The 19957-nt window shown below is 42.2% G+C and overlaps 1 protein-coding gene across 1 annotated transcript in view; it reads left to right on the forward strand.

Annotated features, from left to right (window-relative positions):
* The window catches only part of ripor1 (RHO family interacting cell polarization regulator 1), a gene marked incomplete at both ends in the record, with an annotated part of 43269 nt that overhangs the window by 15694 nt on the left and 7618 nt on the right, over positions 1-19957 (forward strand). Inside the window, 10 exons of the mRNA XM_079162485.1 lie at positions 1057-1206; positions 1463-1526; positions 3071-3114; positions 3818-3943; positions 5467-5615; positions 7598-7730; positions 11686-11811; positions 12995-13167; positions 13333-14038; positions 18022-18158. Of these exons, the coding sequence (XP_079018611.1) occupies positions 1057-1206; positions 1463-1526; positions 3071-3114; positions 3818-3943; positions 5467-5615; positions 7598-7730; positions 11686-11811; positions 12995-13167; positions 13333-14038; positions 18022-18158 (1808 nt within the window). The remainder of the gene's footprint in view (positions 1-1056; positions 1207-1462; positions 1527-3070; positions 3115-3817; positions 3944-5466; positions 5616-7597; positions 7731-11685; positions 11812-12994; positions 13168-13332; positions 14039-18021; positions 18159-19957) is intronic.

A 19957-nucleotide genomic window follows, 5' to 3' on the forward strand; every position in this document is an offset into this window, starting at 1 on the left:
ATCATCAGGGTTATTTTGAACCGCTCGTAGTCTGGGCTCTCCCCTGAGACCTGTTTGCCTTGGGAGACCCTGCCAGGGGCTGCTGCCCCGGACAGCATAGCTCCCAGGATCACTGAGCCACTCAAACTCCTCCAACACGTTAAGGGGGCGATTCGCGGAGAAGTAGGAATGTATCGTATAGGAATGTATGTAGGAATGTATATGATGTAAATAATATGTATGACAACAATGGAACAACAAGGCCTCATGTTATTGCTTGATATTAACTATTATCTAAATATTCAACTATTGTATTTCATGCTGGTCTCGAGCAAGCAAGATAACTTTAAAGGGATAGTTTATATGTTTTGAAGTGGGGTTGTATGAGTATAGTCAGTGTATTACCTACAGTAGATGGAGGTAGGCAAACCCCCAGCAGCAGCAAAAGTCTTTTAACCAACCAAAAATATCAACACCAGTTGGAAGTGTATGCTATATTAAGAATATTTTCAGCCCTTTCCGATGGAGAACTGAAGCCCTTATATCCATCTGTGCTCAATGACTCCGGCAAACCCTTTAAACACTAAAGTCACACAATAACACACTAACTAACCGGTAGACCAGCAAACCCCGTGTCCTGATACGTCAATTGCTGTTTTTGACAATGGAGTCGGGTCGCTTTGAAGAGAGCCATATAATGGCTTCGGTTCCTCGTTGGAAAGAGCTGTCTGAGGTCAAGATAAAGTGGTGAAAATATTGTAAGTATAGCGTTTTTAGTGGGCCATTCTTTTAGGTGGCTGAAATACAATTTGCTGTGGCTCCCGTCCGCAGCAGTGCATTGCTGTTCTTCAAACATGGGGCGTTCCAACCGCCATCTGTGTGTTGGCAGACAACTTCAAAACACCCAAACTATCCCTTTAAAGTGTCTGAGTGGAATGATTTTATATAAATATATTGCATAGTGTTTGGTGTAATGATTGAAAATGGTGGTACATGTTGACCTTTCCACCTGCCTTGAGGCTGCTTTCTTCTTCGGGTCGGAGGATGAAACATGTCCCCTCTTCACCTCTTCCCCAGATCGAGGAGCTCTATGACGCCTACTGCCTGCAGAGGAGACTCCGGGATGGAGCCAACAAGATGGTGAAGGCTTACACTGCCTCTCAAATCAGCAAGGAGGCCAGGGAGAGTTTAGCAGAAGCCAATAAAGGATACAAAGAGTACACAGAGGTAAGATGAAGAGGACAGAGGAGAGGAGAGATAGAGGGAGGAAGCGGACTAAGATGAAAGGGAGAAACATGGTAAAAGTACTGTGTGAGAAAAGGGCCATTGTGTGAGCAAGGAGAAGGGCACTAAATAAAGAGTAGGATATTACATAGGATGTAACATATCACAACTAAAGGGCTCTTTTATACACCACAGCTCTGTAGTTCATATCTGTTTGGTAGAAATGGATTAAAGTCTCCCTCTCTCATGTTCTCTACAGAACATGTGTTTGTTGGAGAGTGAGTTGGAGAACCAGCTGGGGGAGTTCCACATCAGGATGAAAGGTAAGAAGGAAACATCTGGCTAGTTCACTTGTGTGTCTCCACTCTTCCTCCTTCCTCTCATCTATTTTATCATTCTCTTCTTGAATTAGTCTGTTCCTCGTCTTAAGGTGCGTTCACACCAAAAGCGTTTCACGCGTCGCGAATCGCGCCAAACGCGCCAAACGCAACGCCGGCATCGCCGGGGACTATTTGTGTTCATTCGCGTCCATCGCGTCCAACGCGCTGGACGCGCCAAAAAGGGGGCGTGGCTTATCGGCCTGAAAGCTGTTCAACTGTCCGCCATCAACCGTAGAAAAATAGCCTCTATTTCTGCTCAGTACGTGTTGTGGAAGTCCCAGATATCACGGGGAACTAAACGCCGTCATGTCTGGTTCATAACATAGTCCGGAGGAGCTCCGTGGATTTCATCGAGCTCACTGTGTCTAGCGAGCCACACGTCGGCTGTTTACTACAGCTGTATGAACACACTATAAACTGACTTGGCTGTGATTTAACGGCAATAAACCGACAAAAAGGGACTCCGAAATAACTACGTAATGATGCCGATTTGTACTTGTTTTATCAATGAAGCTCGGATCGATCGGTGCTAGGCTATGCTAACATTACGATAACGTCATATAGACGTAAATACGGCAGCGTCTATTCATTGTTTGTACCATATGGTTTACACACAAACATGTCTACACATAGTTTGGTCCGGTCTCTACTGATATGAGGTATCGTAGAGCTCTGGGTGAACATGGCGGCTACAGCATTTATTTTCTGATTTAGCAACGGCAGGACTTCACTGATGACGGAGAGAGCAACTCAACGCTGATTGGCTATCGCGCTGGAGCGTCACGCGATTTTTTCGCAGAAGTTCAAATATTTCAACTTCAGCGTTTGGGGCGTTTCGGCGTTTTGACGCGCCAAACGCGACGCCCCAAACGCGCCAAACGCCCCAAACGCGTCTGTACATAGACTTTGTATGTAATCGCGCCGCGTCAAACGCGTGAAACGCTTTTGGTGTGAACACGGCTTTAGACGTGTAACAACAAAATCACATATGAAGCAAACATGTCATTTTAATGTACATCCTAAAATGTCCCTCTTTATATATTGATAAAACATGTTGATTAAAAAACAGTGCTACTGCACCCTTGTCAGAAATATTCATGATCAAATGTGATCATAATCATAAATTAACCAACTGACTTCATTTTTTACTACCAGTACCAGTATGTTGCACATGCACAGTTAGAGAGATTACCTCCCCAGACAAAAGACAGAACAAAGGACTGAAGAGTAAATCACGTCTCAATAACATTAAATGAGGAAAGTTGATCTACAGGAGAATAAATGTTAGAAAGCGATACAGAATGACTGAGAGCCTGACTTCATTATATTTCATCATATTCTATTATGTATGTATTCAACTGGTGCCTGAATTTCTGTTTTCTTTCACATAAATACATGTATTTCCACCATAAATTGATGCATAAGAAATCCCTAAAATACAGAAAATATAGTGTTTGATGCTACATCTGTTTCTATTTGTCTTTCAGGTCTGGCTGGATTTGCTCGATTGTGTGCTGGTGACCAGTATGAGGTTAGTTACTCTCTCTCTCTCTCGAATTGAAATATCATTTATTGGAATGGCCATAATCACTGTCAAACCAATCTAAATACGAAGAATATTATACAATACACAGAAAAGGACCAAGATGTCTATGAGTTATGAACACAAATGATAATACAGATAATAAGAATACAACAAATAAATAAACATTTTGAAAAAAGACATAAGGCATCTGTCTATTCTATCTGTTATTATTATAGTTATAATTGTTGTTAAAGTTACTACAAGGAACTTTTAACTGGTTATGAAACATCAATTTAATAGTGATACCTCTGTATGACCTATAAAAGCAGATGCTACTGCATGGGGCCAAACAATCTGAGGTTTTCCAAAGGGAATCTGGTGTTTGGAAACACTTCCAATTTTGTCCACAGGGACCGCCAAATCAACACACAATTAAATGTCCTTGTAGTAGCTTTAATATGTTGTTTAACATTTATTTTGGGCTGTACAAATTGAATTGAATTAGAAACGGTAGTGAGGTAGTTTGCTATAGTACACCATCATATCAGGGCCAGATAGCATTATATACTTTGTGTTATTTCTGCCAGTTTGTGAGTGTATGAGAGACTAAAAAACAAGGAAGCTGACTGTTGGACACAAAGTATACACACACAGCTCTGCTGACAGGCACAACTGAGACTGATGTGCGCGCATGCGTGTGTGTGTTCAGATCTTTATGAAGTACGGCAGGCAGCGGTGGAAGCTCCGCGGCAGAATAGAGATCAATGGCAAACAGTTGTGGGACAGTGAAGAGATGGTGTTCGTTCCGCTTGTCAGTGAGTTCCTCTGTGTGAAGGTCAGTCCCTCCATATGTCTTTTTTAAATGACTTTGGATGTATTTTTATGTATACTTAGTATATGGTAGCCTATGCATAATTCATGTTGTCCCTTGGTGTTTTGCGTTATTGAATATGCCCATGATCCAGGATTCTGTACTAACGAGTTGGTCCTATATATATATATATATATATATATATATATATATACACACACAGTATACCAGTGGCGGGCCATGCATTTTATACCTGGGCCTTCACTGCTGAAATACCACCTTATAACCACATGATGGCGCCACAGCTAGGGTTATTATTCGTTTCTTGGGCTGTAACTATATAACGTTACGTATTTGTATTAAACCGTTCAGTACGAGGCTTACAAACCGAACAAAACGTTTGAATAATACTAGTGCATTTGGAAAATGCAGAAGCTTAAATTGTAGGAAATATAATGTTTTCTGCACTCACTAGGAGACAGCGGTCTATGTGACCTCTGAACCGGAACAAAAGCAGCTGTGCCCCGCAAGTGTTCCGGGAGGCTAGGCTAACTAGCTTAACGGAAAAACAACAGCAGCAACATGCATTCTGCTACATACTCAAGGGCCATTCAGATATTAGATGTAAAAAAACGAACCAGCTGACTTACCAAATGCTGATCACATCCTCTTTTCTTTGTTGACAAAGAGTTTAATCCCACAGTTAAATCCCAACTCACAAATCTGTTTCTCCTCCTTCAGCCATTGAGTGTTAAAAAACAAAGCTAGGTAAAAAAAATAAAAATCTACACCAAGCAAAATGCTAAAAATATCATAATTTCAACCATCTTTCAATTTGAACTTGTCTTACTACTCCGACTAAGCCTCTGCTGTAAGTTTCATTTCGAAATAGTCACGTGCTCGCCCACTGACCAATCACAGCACAGAATCTCACTGCAACGCTGCTGCTAATGCTGACGTAGCTGTAGGCCTGCAGCCCGCTCTGGCACGTCAAAGAATGTTAAACTAAAGATCTGATTGGTTGAACACTATGCCAATCAACCATATCGTCCCCATTCACTTAAAAGGGATCACTGGTGAGTCTGCAGGCCTCGGGCCTCTCTTCTACCTAGAGACACAGAGGTGAAATCTGATTGGATAAAAGCTCTACTTAAAACAAGCTGCACTGAAGCAGAGCAACTGAGGAACACAGTAGCTGTGCAATGAGAACATAAGATAATGGGAAAAATATTTGTATAAATTATGATACATGTAGTGTATTTAAGAAAAATTATTAAATTATAAAATAGCTATAACTTTGTGATTCTGTTTAGGCCAGCAGAGAAGGCCTTGACATATACAGTGTATATATATATATATATATATATATGTATATATATATAGCACCTTTTACGTCTCTGATGCCGATAAGGACACTCATGTTCTTACTGCTACTGTTGGAGCTTGATAGTGTAAAGGTCTCAACCTGAATGATTGACATAAATGGACCTGTTGAAGGCAGCCAGACTTTGGTAGCGTGATCAAACTATGTTTCTGTGATCTCCTAGGTGACGGAGCTGAAGAGCTTAGCCAATCACGTGGTTGTAGGGAGTGTTTCCTGCGAGACCAAGGACCTGTTTGCTGCACTCCCCCAGACAGTTGCCGTGGATATTAATGACCTTGGGACTATTAAACTAAGCCTGGAAGTCACCTGGAAGTAAGTTTGGCCAACAATCATGTCGGTGTACTGAGAATGATCCTGAGCCTCATGAGTCCTGTACTGTTGGTTAAAATTAAGGGTTATTCATTAACATAGCTTAAAGTTACTGTGAGAAACTTTTAACTGGTCCTGAACCAGTCTCAGTTTAGTCCTGATCCTCTATATGACCTCCATCAGTAAACCAGACCATCAGAGAGAAGATGGTCTATTTCTATAGAGCTATTCTTAATGCTCGTCATCGGTGCCATCGGGTCAGATTCTGGTGAAACCAGATGATATCATGCAGGTTCACCAGAAACTCCAAGATGACTGCATACCCTTCACACCCTGGACACAAGCTGTTCCAACTCCTCCCCTCTGGTAGGCGCTACAGAGCTCTGTACGCCAAAACCACCAGACACAGGAACAGCTTCTTTCTGCTGGCCGTCACTCTGATGAACAATGAATCATACTGCACTACTACCTCTGTTTGCACTATTACCACCACTTGCACTATCACCTCAATTCCATTGCCATTGTTGTTTATAGGTTTATGTTCATATATACACAGGTGCCTCTCAATGAATTAGAATATCATCGAAAAGTTCATTTATTTCAGTAATTCAATTCAAAAAGTGAAACTCATATTATATAGATTCATTACACAGGGGGATATATTTCAAGCGTTTATTTCTTTTAATTTTGATGATTAAGGCTTACAGCTAATGAAAACCCTAAATTTAGTATCTCAGAAAATTAGAATATTACATAAGACCAATTAAAAAAATGATTTTTAATACAGAAATGTTGGCCTGCTAAAAAGTATGTCCATTTACAGTACACAGTACTGTAGAGAGAGAGTCTATGGACCTAAACCCCAGAGAGAATCTATGCTGAACGTCCCTATCGAAGCAACCTGGGCTTCCATAACACCTCCTCCGTGCCACGCCGCACTGATGCAGTAATTCATGCAAAAGGAGCCCCGACCAAGTATTGAGTGCATAGTACTGTGTACTGTACATGGACACTTTTCTGTAGGCCAACATTTCTGTATTAAAAATATTTTTTTTAATTGGTCTAATATGTAATATTCAAATTTTCTGAGATACTGAATTTTGGGTTTTCCTTAGCTGTAAGCCATAATCATCCAAATTAAAAGAAATAAACGCTTGAAATATATCACCCTGTGTAATGAATCTATATAATATATGAGTTTCACTTTTTGAATTGAATTACTGAAATAAATTAACTTTTCGATGATATTCTAATTCATTGAGATGCACCTGTATACTTGTTTGGATATATATTTATACTTGTAATGTACATAGTTGTTAAATGTTTATAGCTACATCTGTTCTACTTTTTTTTTGTTGCCCTTGTTTTATTTGTTATATATTTTTTTTTTCTTGTTTATTGTAAACTTGTGTATGTACATTGAGAGCAAAGTGGAAACTGGAGTCAAAATCCATGTATGCGTACGCACACATGGCCAATAAAGCTGATTCTGACTCCAGCGTGGCCTCCAGCAGAGACCGGTCCACCGTGGACAGACCCAGATCCGACTTCGCTGCAGCCTTCCACCTGCAGTCGGAGCTCGGGCGGGAGGTGGAAAGCTCCGCACCCGGCAGCAGGGTCTCCTCTTCCGGCCAGGGAGAGGCAGAGCTTCTCCTCGCTGCTCCGCTGGGAGTCAACACCGACACCATGCTGCTGGAGGCCCAGGTCCAGCTGTCGCCAGGTTCGCTGGAGACAAGGGAGGCACGGGAGAACCAGATCAAGGACTGCGCTAGGCAGACTTTGAGACCTTGCTGCAGTAAAATGAGAGGTTGTCTTAAGGGACTCTGGTGCTTGCAAATACTACCTCTTCTGTCCACAGGGACCGTCAAAATCAACACAAAAGTAAAGTTCCTCATTGTTGCTTTAAATATTATATTGAATATTTATTTATTTATCTTTTATCTCTGTCTTCCCCTGCCTCCATTCCTTTTTCCCCTCTCTGTCAGTCCATTTGATAAAGATGACCAGGGGTCAGTGGCAAGCACTGTCAACAAAGCTCCAACCGTCAGTAAGAGACTCTCAACCATCTTCAACCAGAGTCCTCCTGACACGCCATCTTTACGTGAACAGGCCTTCTATGTGAGTTCTTCTGTGATCTATTTGCTTCTCTTTTACACTTGTCTCTCCAGAGTCACGTTTCACTGATGCTTTTCGAATCTGGATTATTTTGGTATTTTGTGCGATATTCACTACCCTTATGTTTGATTAGTGGTGCAGACCGAGGAGCTGAGGAAAAAACACATCTCTTCTTTACATAGACTGTGATGCATGCAGTTTGTTTGAGTTTTTGTAAATTATTCATGTTCATAGAATTGATCGGATTCATCACGTATGGAATTGGCCGTGTACTTGCGGAGAACAGGAGTTCAGATCTCGTGGTTTAGATCCGCTGCCGTGGAGGGAGAAATTGAGTTTTAGCCAGCAAGCCAGCAGTCCCTAACTTTCCCTTTTGTTCCACCTGCTGCTACTTTGACGTGCAGTCTCTGCCTCGGAGTCTGACCAGGCGGCAGCACTGGCCGCTGCTGGACATCTTCAGAGACACGCTTAGCCAGAGCTGTTCCTGTAGCGACAGCTCACCAACAAGACCGCCCACTGCAGTAAGTCCATACGGAGTAGAACCCCCGGCAGAATGTAGGAACACACAACCTACTGGAATATTGACTAGTGACAGTAATGGTGGTGTAGAACCTAGAACAGTAGTCTCCGTTTGTCTGTGTATGGCTTTATGGAAATATGTATGCAAGGTTTCCAAACATTTCTTCAGTTGATTTCACTGGTTGAGAGCAGGAAGGGGAAATCTGCTGCTCTGGTGTTTGGTCAAACTGAAGATCTGCATACATATGACTCCCCACTGGCCTATAGGGCAACTACAACCTCCCAATAGAACCTTGACAGTACTTTCTGAGGATGAACCTTGGAGAATCGTGGACCTATAACTCTGTATGATGTTCTGATGAAGTTCTGACAGTGTAAAGCCTGTGAGACAGCCAGACAAACAAACCTCCAGGTGAACTTGTTTGGAAGAGATATGAATGATGAATGGTAAAATAAAAAGTCCAATATAAACATTGATCAAAGTTTCTGCTGAGTGAAGCCATGTGGAAGAGTCTTAAAGCTGCATTCTCTCTAGTGTCCACCAGGGGGCGACTCCTCTGGTTGTATAGAAGTCTATGAGAAACTGACTCTACTTCTCTCTTGATTTATTACCTCAGTAAACATTGTAAACATGAGTTCATGGTCTCAATCTCTAGTTTCAAGTCTTCTTCAATACAGCATGATGTTCATTTAGTAAATGATGGCCCATTTAGAGTCAAACAGACCATAATAATGTCTATACGTCTCTACGCCACTCCTCCTCAGTCCAAATATGGTAACTTTTGTTCATTGGTTGCCAAAAACCCAACATGTCCAATAATGACCCAAGATGGCGAATCGCAGAACTTGACGCTTCATAACATCAGTCCACAAACCAATGGGTGATGTCACGATGACTACGTCCACTTCTTAAATAGAGACTATGTCTTACACCTACTGTACAACTATGTACCAACTAGGCTTGTGCGAGCACAGTTTTGTGAGCAAAGGATTATTACCGACCTTTCAGCTGCGCTCACCCTTTGACCTCCAAACAAAGTGCTTTAGATAATCTGGATAAACTCTTGGTGTGTTTACAACCCGTCTGATTGTCTGACTGCATCGAACTTCAGTGTAGTGGTATCGCTCTGTTCTCAGATTACAACCATTACTTATCATGAGTGATACAAATTATGGTGAAAACTATGATTGCAACACCTAAGTTGATAAAACAGGAATTATCCTTTATTCCTTGAACACCTCTCAAAAGTGCTGCTGAGTGTGAAGGCCTTAGAAACTGATAACAAATGCCTTTAAAAGCTAGGAATTTGACCCCTACATGATCTCAAACAACATTTCGTCATCCGACCACGACGAAAAGTGTCTCTACCTGTTCTGAATGGTTGGGTCGGGCCGATGTCATCATTTTCAAACCGGTTTGATATCACACCAAACACTGGATAGGGAAAGTCCACCAATTTGACTTACTATGTGTAACACTAGACTAGAGAGAGAGAGACCATGAATGAGAGCGTAGCGACACCAGTCCACCTTGTGGCAGTAAAGCAAGTCTATGGTCTGTGGATTCACCTCTTTTGTCGGCTTCAAATCCAAAACGTTGCCATGTTTGGGCAGTTTTAGTTTTCGTTGAGACAGGAAATACGACAGGGGCATGGATGGCACCTCCACGAGCCCCTTCCTTGTGGAGGTTGTAGATTGTGAATGGGGGGGGGGCTGTTTTTGACGCAGGGTGTTTGGCGGTGGTGGACTTTGGCCTTCCACTACCGTATCTTGTCTCATCAGCCCAAAACACACATCAACTTTTTAGTTAACAAATGCAACATTCTCCCCTTAAGATCATTCATGGTGTTGCTCTTCCTAAGTATGAACTGTGATGGAAGCAGCTGTTTGAAAAATGACAAAAGTAAGCTTGAGAGAGCAGTTCAAGCCCCCACCTCCTTTCACGCCTATGCACACACGGCCAAGCACTGCACAAACAAAGTGGACGTGATCGTCACGTTGTCTATTTTTAAAGGTCACAAGGAAATAGAAGGACACAACCCTCTTTTGATTCCAGCGTTGTAAAATGTGTTTCAAATGCTGTTAGACAATCCGAAAAGCACCTAGTTTGAAGCACACTGAGGCGTTGTGTAACAATGCTATGATAAGTATGATGACTGATGACTTGTAATGTTGTCATGTTTCTGGTCGATATGTTGAAGTTAGGTGCTGCGTTACAAAGCGCATTCTTTTTACAATTAATACAAACCATATCCGCCCTCACAAGCTACGAACTGTTCAGTATACATTCAGCTGGGACTCACTACTTCCTCACTACTGCCTCATAACATTGCATCTTGAACTTTGACCCTCTTTCTCATTCATCCGCTGTGTAGAGGATTGTGGGTCAGAATAGCTAGGACATCCTGGTGCTGTTGGCATACGGCATTTGACATGTTATGTATTGGGACATACTTCATCTTTTTTCTGGTAGTGTGGGTGTTGGAACACACAGTGTCAGTTTGTAGCAGCTTCAATAATTTAGTTACCATTCTGATGCTCCTGTCATCTATTAAAACAATGTAGTCTCACAGATGTTAGTTTGTACTAAATATTTATATCAATAGAGCAGCTTTTACAATAATTCCATTCATTTTGGCACATTGATCAACTTACTTTCAGTTGTTTGTTTAGTCACCAGGTCTTAGTATGTTGCAACATCCCATAGCAGTTTAATAGGGAGAAGTTCTCTGAAACTTCCCGTGTGTCCACTTAGCTTTGCCTCAAGGTTCTCTGTTGACATATCCGTTTCCATTCGGCTGTTCTTGTGCAGTACGCTCACTTTTCTACAAATGTGGTCACTGAAGCAGAATGGAAGAGAACAAAGCAGAGTTGAACGCTGCTCGTTATATGAACTGAAGATAATTAATGACTGTGTATTTGAGATTGTTTAATCGGTGCACCCTGAATCGTCAAAAGCTGTTGATCCAATTGCACAGCAAAGTGGAAGAATCCAGAGTCTTACACAGCGAAAATAATCACTAAGTGTGTGAAATGTGGGAACCGGCCAGCTGGGTTGCCGTGCGGCTCACTGAGTCTGCAGTGTGGTGTTGGCCAGTCTTAGCCGGCCAGCTGTCAGTCTGTTGAAGCTCGTGGCCCGGATCCAGAATGGAAGTGAGGCCCTCAGTTCTTTTTGTGTTTGTCAATTAGCCTCCAGGATTTTAAATAATGGAAAGCACAGTGGAATTACAGTTTAATGGGACAGTTCACTCCAACATTTAACGCACATATTGTTCCTCTTTCCTCTAGTGCTATTTATCAATCCAGATTGTCTGCCTCCTCTTGAATATAATGGGACGAGATGACGCTCTGCTTGTGGCGGTCAAAGCGCCAAGAACATACATTTAAGCCACCACTTTCTCCTCAGTCCAGCCTTTAACACAGCGCTGCTCTCTTATAGAACATGCTCCGGCGTCATGAAGAGTTAGAGAACGGAACAGCGTGGTCTAATTCATCCGAATCCTCTGATGACTCCTCCAGTCCTCGGCTCTCTGTGGGAGGGCTACGCAACTCTACACATCACAAGGTAACACACACAGATGAACCTTCTTTATGATTCTATCCAGCTCTTCTCTCTGTCTACCACGGTGTCATTGTCTTTGTTAAGGATTGGTTTGTACGTTAGATCAACAGTGGAAGGGACTGAATCTGAAGCTAATGTGTCTGCATGTTGCTCCATCATGGTGATCCATGTGTGTGTCTTTCACTTTTAACAGGTTGAAGAACCATTATTGGTTCTTACACATACAGTCTATGGTTACCTCTTTAAAAGCTGCTCACACATATCTAGTTTCATTTTTAAAGAAGGCTTTGGTATTTCCTAAGACTGCTGGCCACTGTAGTTTTTATCAAACATTAACTTTTGTTTAATTATTATATCACTGTGAAGGTATATTATGTGAGAAAGAGTGCTGCAACACTAGCATTGTCACCTCGGCTCCACCCTTTTCCTCTCTCTGAGGAGAAAACTATCTTGGAATGAGAATTTGCCTTTTTCTGTCAAAACTCAGCTTCATCAAGATGTGCAGGATTGGTCTGTTTCCTGGTTAGGAAGGATAAGCGTACAAAAGATAACGATACTTGTCCATATGTTGTAAACACATGGATTGACATGGAATATAGAAACTGTGTTGAGTTAATTTTGGGAGATGTAATAGAAGAATAGATATTCATTACAACAATCTCAGCTTTTCCATCACATACAAATATATTTTGTCGAAACCATATTGACCCTAACTAACCCTAACATTAAAAGTGCTGAATTTGAAATTCAAAACATATCTAACACGGTTTTCAACACGACGACAGCTACGACAGCTTGCAGATAACGGTGCTAACAGCACTAATAAAGCTAACATTGCAAACGACGATGCGGTCGGTTAGAACAGTCTCTCCGTAGATTTGAGGCTGTGTACCTAAACTACTAAGAACTAGAAGAGCTGCATTTAAAGTCTCACAATGTAGTTCCTGTACTGGTATCTAACATCTTCGGTGAAGGGAAAACATGCAATAACAAATCAAAAGAAATTCAGCAGACAGCAGTAGAGCAGCTGTTCAATGAGGGTTTGATCTGGTTCAGCCAACCGGTCTATCATTCTATATCAGAACGAGCAAAACCGAGGGGGAACAAACGGGACACACCTTTTGTTTTTGCGTTGGGTTGGACTGTCTGTGTGACTCAGCGTGTCTCCATCTCTCTCACTCTCCAGTCAGTGGTGGTGACACCAGACATCCAGCCAGCTGTGAGTGGGACTTCCTCCCCACAGCCTGACATCTCGTTCTGCCCCAGAGACTCCTCCTCCTCAACTCCAAACTCCACCCACAAAGTCTGCACCATCAGGGAGGTTCCCGACACATCCGGACACAAAGCACAGAGCGACAGGTAGAGTCTGATTTTAATGTCTGTGCTTCTTTTTTGGGTGGAATTTATTTAAATTATACTTTACAGTCTCATAATGTGACATTGTTACATTTGACCATGGAGACAGAGATGCATTGTGTGCTAGTGTCAATACTAACATGAACTAACACTCAAACTGATTTGCAGGGAAGAGGAAAAGGGGAAGGTCACTGTGATGACAAGACCTGACAGCGAGGACGCAGGGAAACAGTCTTCCACCACAGCGGATGGGGCTTCGACCAACAGCCATGCCTCCCGCAGCTACTCGCGCTCTCTGAGCCACATCAGTGAAAACAGCACCGATGGCATCGTGTTAACGGACAGATCAGCCGAATCCGGAGAGGTGATGTCTTTGGCTTCAGGGCTGTCCGTCAATGACATCGAAATGGAGCTGTCCAGCAGAACTCCTGAGCCGCCCAGCTGTACTGCCTCAGACGCTGACATGTCGCCAACCAGGCTTGCTGTCTTCAAAGAAAACACAAGACCTGACGACGTCACAGATATACACAGGGAGGAACTGGACCTGTCCGGCTCTGTCCTATCATCCTCCCCTCCCAGGACTGAAGTAGTGGACTCTAATACTCTGTCACAAATGAACACAAACCCACCGCCAGAGTGCAACACGTGCCTAGAGAGCGTGGACGTGACGTATGTAGCCCGCCGGGTGTCGGTGGAGGAGGAGACGCCAGATGAAGGAGCAGATTGTCTCTCCAGGGAGGGTGACGATCCTGTGGACAGTGGGCTTGAAGATGCCCTGGCAGCTGTGGTTTCCTCTCTGGATGATTATAGAGGACAGTTCCCTGAGTTACAACTACTGGAGCAAGAGCTGAAGCTGCTGCAGGTCACACTAAAGGTGAGGATGGAGCATGTGTGGGAAACAAGAAAAGTTGCTTTTAGAGGTTTGTAGTAATTGTAATTAGGGTCCGAGCAACCGACAACATCAGGCCACGAAGGCCCAATTGAAATTTGAATGCACATAGTACATCGGGCGCATATTTGGGGGACTTGCCATACTCAAAAACTCACCAAATGTTGCACGCCATCTGATATAGGTTGCACATTTGTGTGTAAAAAAATGGCTCTCAAGCTCCCTAGAAGTTGGACCGGCAACGCCCTTTGGCCAGTATGTCCGATTCACTTGAAATTCGACACACATGTCCAGCTCCGCTAGCTCTACAAAAAAGCCTCTCAGACCCCTAAACTTTGCCTACTTAGATTTTCCGCCATTTTGAATTTTGTGAAAAAGAAATTGTAAACTCCTCCTGCACGCTGTGTCCGATTGCTACCAAATTTGCCCTGGATCATTATTGGATCGACATCATCAAAAGTTATTAAAAGCTTTTTGATATCTTTACAAGATATGGACCAATAAACTTCTTAGGGGCGTGGCTTATATATCAATACACATAGCTTCTCAACCATTTGTCCTAAAATCACCAGATTTTCAGCATATGTGCACATTGCATCCTGTAATATACCCTGACATTTTCATTTCATTCAACCACTAGGCGGCGCTACAGTAAACCCGCCTTGTTTTTTTGTCACTTTTTGCAGTTTTTAGCCTTTGTACTTTAACAAACTCCTCCTAAAGAATTAATGTGATCAACCTCAAATTTGGTCAGGATGCTCTTCAGACCTTTGTGATGAAAAGTTATCAAATTCGTGAGTTTTCATGGAAGAACCTTGACGTGGCGTGGCGGCCATTTTTGCCTCATTCGGCATGAACAATAAAGTTATTATAACTCCAAAGTACATTATTCAATCTGCAAAAAATTACATATGCATGGTGCTACTTCAAGTCTGAGCATATATCAATGTCAACATTTTCAATAACTCATAGCGCCACCTACCGGCAAAAGGAAATGTCACATTTTATACTTTTATTTACTCCTCCTAGCCAGTTGACCAGATCAGTCTCAAATTTAGTGGGCAGCCAAATTACATGATTACCCATCAAAAAAGCTGATGTAACTCAGCTGGATTTCTTCTAAACGGTCCCAAACTCCCCATGCTTGATAACACTCATAGCCTGAGGATGTCCACAAGCAAATTTTCACTAATACTCACAGCGCCACCTGCTGGCTTTTACTCAATGTGGTTTACACTTGATATAGCGTGTTCTGTAGCGCCACACAGCGGATACAGGAAGCGGTGGACTATTTGCAAAGCATAATTTCCAGTGTCAGGTGGTCCAAGCGGGGAAAAAACGTACAACAAAAGTAACTGTTACTTTGTAAAAACAAGTTGTCAAGTAGAAGTAACGCCACTGTCTTTTCCCCACTTTGTTTATTTAATGTGGATATGAATTACACAATTTCAACCCAAGATGGTGCTCCTCAGGTAAAGGTGAAGAAGTGATTTATGCTTGGTATGTGTTGAATTGTCACGTCACCATCTCCTGATTACATAATCTGTGTGATCACAAAGATCCCATGTGAATATTTTGGACAATAAGTAACAATATTTTTTAAATTACATTATTTGCTTGTTGTCTCACATATTATAATATGATTTGGCAAATGAGATATACATCGACCATGTTTTCTATTATGTCTGAAAGTAAAGAGTATTAACATACAGTATGATGTAAATCACATCTGGCGATAAGATTACACAAGTTGCTCAATTAATCTCAATCAAAGAAAATGTCCACTATCAGATAACTAATTACAGTTAATTAGGAGATAATGATGTGGGGTTTCATCATGACCATCAGTGGTTGAAACATTGTATCAGTCATATCCATATATAAATAACAATAGTCTTTTTTTTACGTGCATAATTTCCCGGCTACTTTTCTGTGCCTCTTAATCAGGCTTCATACATACAGTTGCAAAGATGCACGCTGTTAGCAATGTCAGAGAGTGGGTTATTAGTGCAGAAAAGCCATTATCATTTCAATTAGCCTGTTAGTCACTTGTGTTAATTGCTAGCAAACACATAGCTAGCGATAATGCTGATCGCTGGGATACACATATCCAAGTGAAGTGCATGTGAACTCAAATTCACAAATGTTTACAAGAGTTTGTATTGTACTTTGTCCCAATAAGAATCCCTTTGCAGCACTCTCACCTCACCGGTGCAGGAATGAGTGCTGCTCAGTCAGAGAGCAGGAGTAGTACTCATTTTGAATATACAGCGTATCCTGACTGTTTTCCTACGAAAGTCCTGCAACACATGTCGATGTAGTTCTGGGCGGTATGACCAAAAGTGTGTATCACGGTATTTTTTAAGATTCTGGCGGTTTCACGGGATATCACGGTATTGTTTTCTCCCCTTGACTGTGTTGTTATAGGTTTATAGTGGCTTACTCTACTGTCAGGAGAATATAAACACATGTTAATGTCATCACGTTTGTTCGTATAAAGTTGGGATAGCAGTTTGGCTGAAGTATTGTCGCCCCGGTCAGACGTTCCTTGAATCCAGTGTTTTAATCGTTGCTCTGAGTCTTTCTGACTGTCTGTAGTGGGACCATGTCCTTGCAGAGCTGGATCGTTATTGTGTTCTTAATGTCGCTCCACCGCTTGCTTTTCTTGTCATATGCTGCCTCGAGCAAAAGCCTCTTCAAGCGATGTCTGACCCTTCGGCTTCACTGTTTCACTCGCGCTAACGTTACCGGTTGACGACCGTCATCACACTCTTGGTATTCCAACTCATGTTTTCTGCTGAGGTGATGGAGTGAGTTGCTTGTGTTACCACCAGCAGCAACAACAGCAGACACAGCTCCTCTCTTGGGCACAGACTGTATCGGTGCATCTCCGGTCTGTCTTTGTTCATCCTGCATCGCTCTGTTCTGTTCTTTAATGTAACGTTACGGTAGCGACGGAGCCTCTCCAGCTGTTAGCAGACTGTTGTGCTAGCGGTCTAGCTATCTAGCGAGTTGTACCCAGCATGCAGTTCGGCAGTGTAATTTTATAAATGTACAATTATTAGTGTTACAAATTGTTTATGTTTAACTGTTGTGTCGTGGTGTTTTGCCCTGTTATAGAGAGTTAGTTGTGGGTTATTAATTGTTGTTATAAAGTTATAACCATGAAGGGTCCCTCAATACAGTTAAGACAAGTAGCTCCGACCATTGAGCCCCTAGTGGCGAACAATATATTCTGCTGCCTGTTGAAGAGCGACAGCAGTTGTTTCGGCTATGCACCAGTATGACGGTGTGTGAAAAATTCATATCATACGGGAAATGATGAAAACCGGTATACCGTTGAACCAGTATACCGCCCAGCACTATGTCGATGCATGCAGTCTTTTCAAAATAAACTCCCGTCTTCACAGGAAATAACTCGGTTAGGTTTAGGCATAGTCTGTATGGAAGTGGACGTAGTTATCGTGACGTCACCCATTGGTTTGTGGACTCACTTTTTAAGCCTTGAGTTCGGTGATTTTGCCGTCGCCATCTTGGATTACGGCCGTTCCTGTGTTGTGTTTTTGGCAGCTAATGAACAGAAGTTACCATATTTGCAACGCGTAGGAGTGACTTAGAGACGCCGTATACGTCTCTGGTAGAGACCTGACAACCAGTCTGCCCTGTGGTCTGTTAATATTAGCAACTAGTTATGTGAAAGAATGCTCTTGTTTATCTGATGCTGTAGCTTCAGCAGTTCAGCAGTTACTCTGCTCTGAGAGTCATGAGGAGTGTTCATCTGTACTGCTGTGGGCATCAAAGACATACCTGACTATTGACGTATGGTCTGACTTTGTGTGTGTGTGTGTGTGTGTGTGTGTGTGTGTGTGTGTGTGTGTGTGTGTGTGTGTGTGTGTGTGTGTGTGTGTGTGTGTGTGTGTGTGTGTGTGTGTGTGTGTGTGTGTGTGTGTGTGTGTGTGTGTGTGTAGGGCGGTAGACACAGCCGGTCGCCCAGCGCGGTCAGCCTCACAGTGGAAACGGCTCTGGGCAGCTTCGATTTCCTCAACACATCTGACTGGGAGGAGGAAGAGGAGGAGAAGGGCGACAAGAGGAGTAGAAGTGGAAGGTCAGTGCTGACAAATGAACTGCAAGTGTAAAATACTGAAACCCAACCAAATGTGTGATTTATCCAAAACCACCGCACACTCTTCATCAGTCAGTCAAATAAATGACATGTTCAACCAGGACACTATGTTCACATGTTTATTAATGGGACAAAAAATGTTTTAATTGGTCCAGTATACTATTGAGGGAGAAACAGGTGTCAATGTCATCACTCGGGGAAACTCCTCACTGTCAATATATGTCCACTTCAGGTGTTCCATCATGGAAAGAACCCTCCAGAGATATTAAACACTGCTGCTGTTTCTTTACCTTTTGCTTGATCGGGTCTCTTTGTTATCACCAATTTGACCAATTTCCAAAAAACATTGTCCCTATTTTTCACTTTGAACCTAAATATGTGAAAATAGTTTCCAGGTTGATAAATACTGAAGTTCTCCCTAAACGTCATTTTCTATACATGTGAATGATTTAAGATTTGTTCCTATATCAAGTAAAAAATGTGTGTTTTCACGGTTTCATTTGTTCCCAGTAAGCAGACGTCCAGTCTCATCTAGCTCCTGTTATTGAAGAGTGTTGCTGCCATCTAGTGGAGCCGTGTTGTACCATCACGGCTCTGTTAATTAAACTGCTGTTTGCAGCTGAGAGGAGGCTGGAAAAAACGTGTTTTCATAACTTCCTCGAAATAGAGGGATTCATTTTTCTTGGCTAGATTCTTTCCATGTCTTGTTGTTGTATATAGTGTCGTACCCCTGTGTAGGTTATGATATCTTAAGCTAAAAATGTCATCTCATTTCTTGCTAAAAATAGTTTTATAATGACACCTACTAAGAAACAGTATGAATTATTTTTCAGTTCACGCACTCGTTTTAATAAGCATACATTTTAACCCAGTTTACTGGATCATTTCATCACCATTAGTAATGCCTTAAAGTCTTTTTAAACATGAATATGGTCAAATATTCAATATTGGCAATGTAAATTCAACAAGACTAAGATTCAGCCATGTTGATCTGCACTTATGCACAGTAGTGCAGGGAGCAAAATGCTAACACATTTTTAGCATGCTAACACTTGCTAACTGGCACTAAACACATACTACAGCTGAGGCTGATGGGAATGTAATATATGTATTCATAAACCAAAGTATTGATAATCTTAAAACCTGACCTGATGATGGCACTAGAGGAAAAGTTACGGCGAACATGTTGGGATATTTCACTCAAAATCACAATTGCGACCCTCATGGTGGCCCTTTAATAAACGGTCTTATGAGGACCATGAAAGTCTACAAAACTTCGTCTTAATCCATCCAATGATATTTCAGCCCAAAACAAAGTGGTGGGCAGACTGACCTACAGACCTCGAGCCATGCTGCTGGCATCACTAATACATTTAAATAAGGTTTTGGTATTATGGGTTAGGAGTAGACTAACTCTGCACAGCTGGCCAATCAAGAAAAGTTGTGAATAAAGGCATATTCACTGGAGCTACTGCCCTAAGGACAGAGCTACAGGATGCTCAGGGCCATCTGTAATGCATGTAATGCAAAATCAATGTATTTAAATGAAGATAAATGTCTGTTAAGTCACTATCTTTCACTGAAGGCAGTAACATAAATGTGTGATTGAGCCTAGTGCAGGGCGGTATACCGGTTTTCATTTCCCGTATGATATGAATTTTTCACACACCGTCATACCGGTGCATAGCCGCAACAACTGCTGTCACTCTTCAACAGGCAGCAGAATATATTGTTCGCCACTAGGGGCGCTGTGGGCGGAGCTACTTTTAAATGTATTGAGA

Source organism: Pholis gunnellus (assembly GCF_910591455.1).
Source record: "Pholis gunnellus genome assembly, chromosome: 7".
Taxonomy (NCBI): domain Eukaryota; kingdom Metazoa; phylum Chordata; class Actinopteri; order Perciformes; family Pholidae; genus Pholis; species Pholis gunnellus.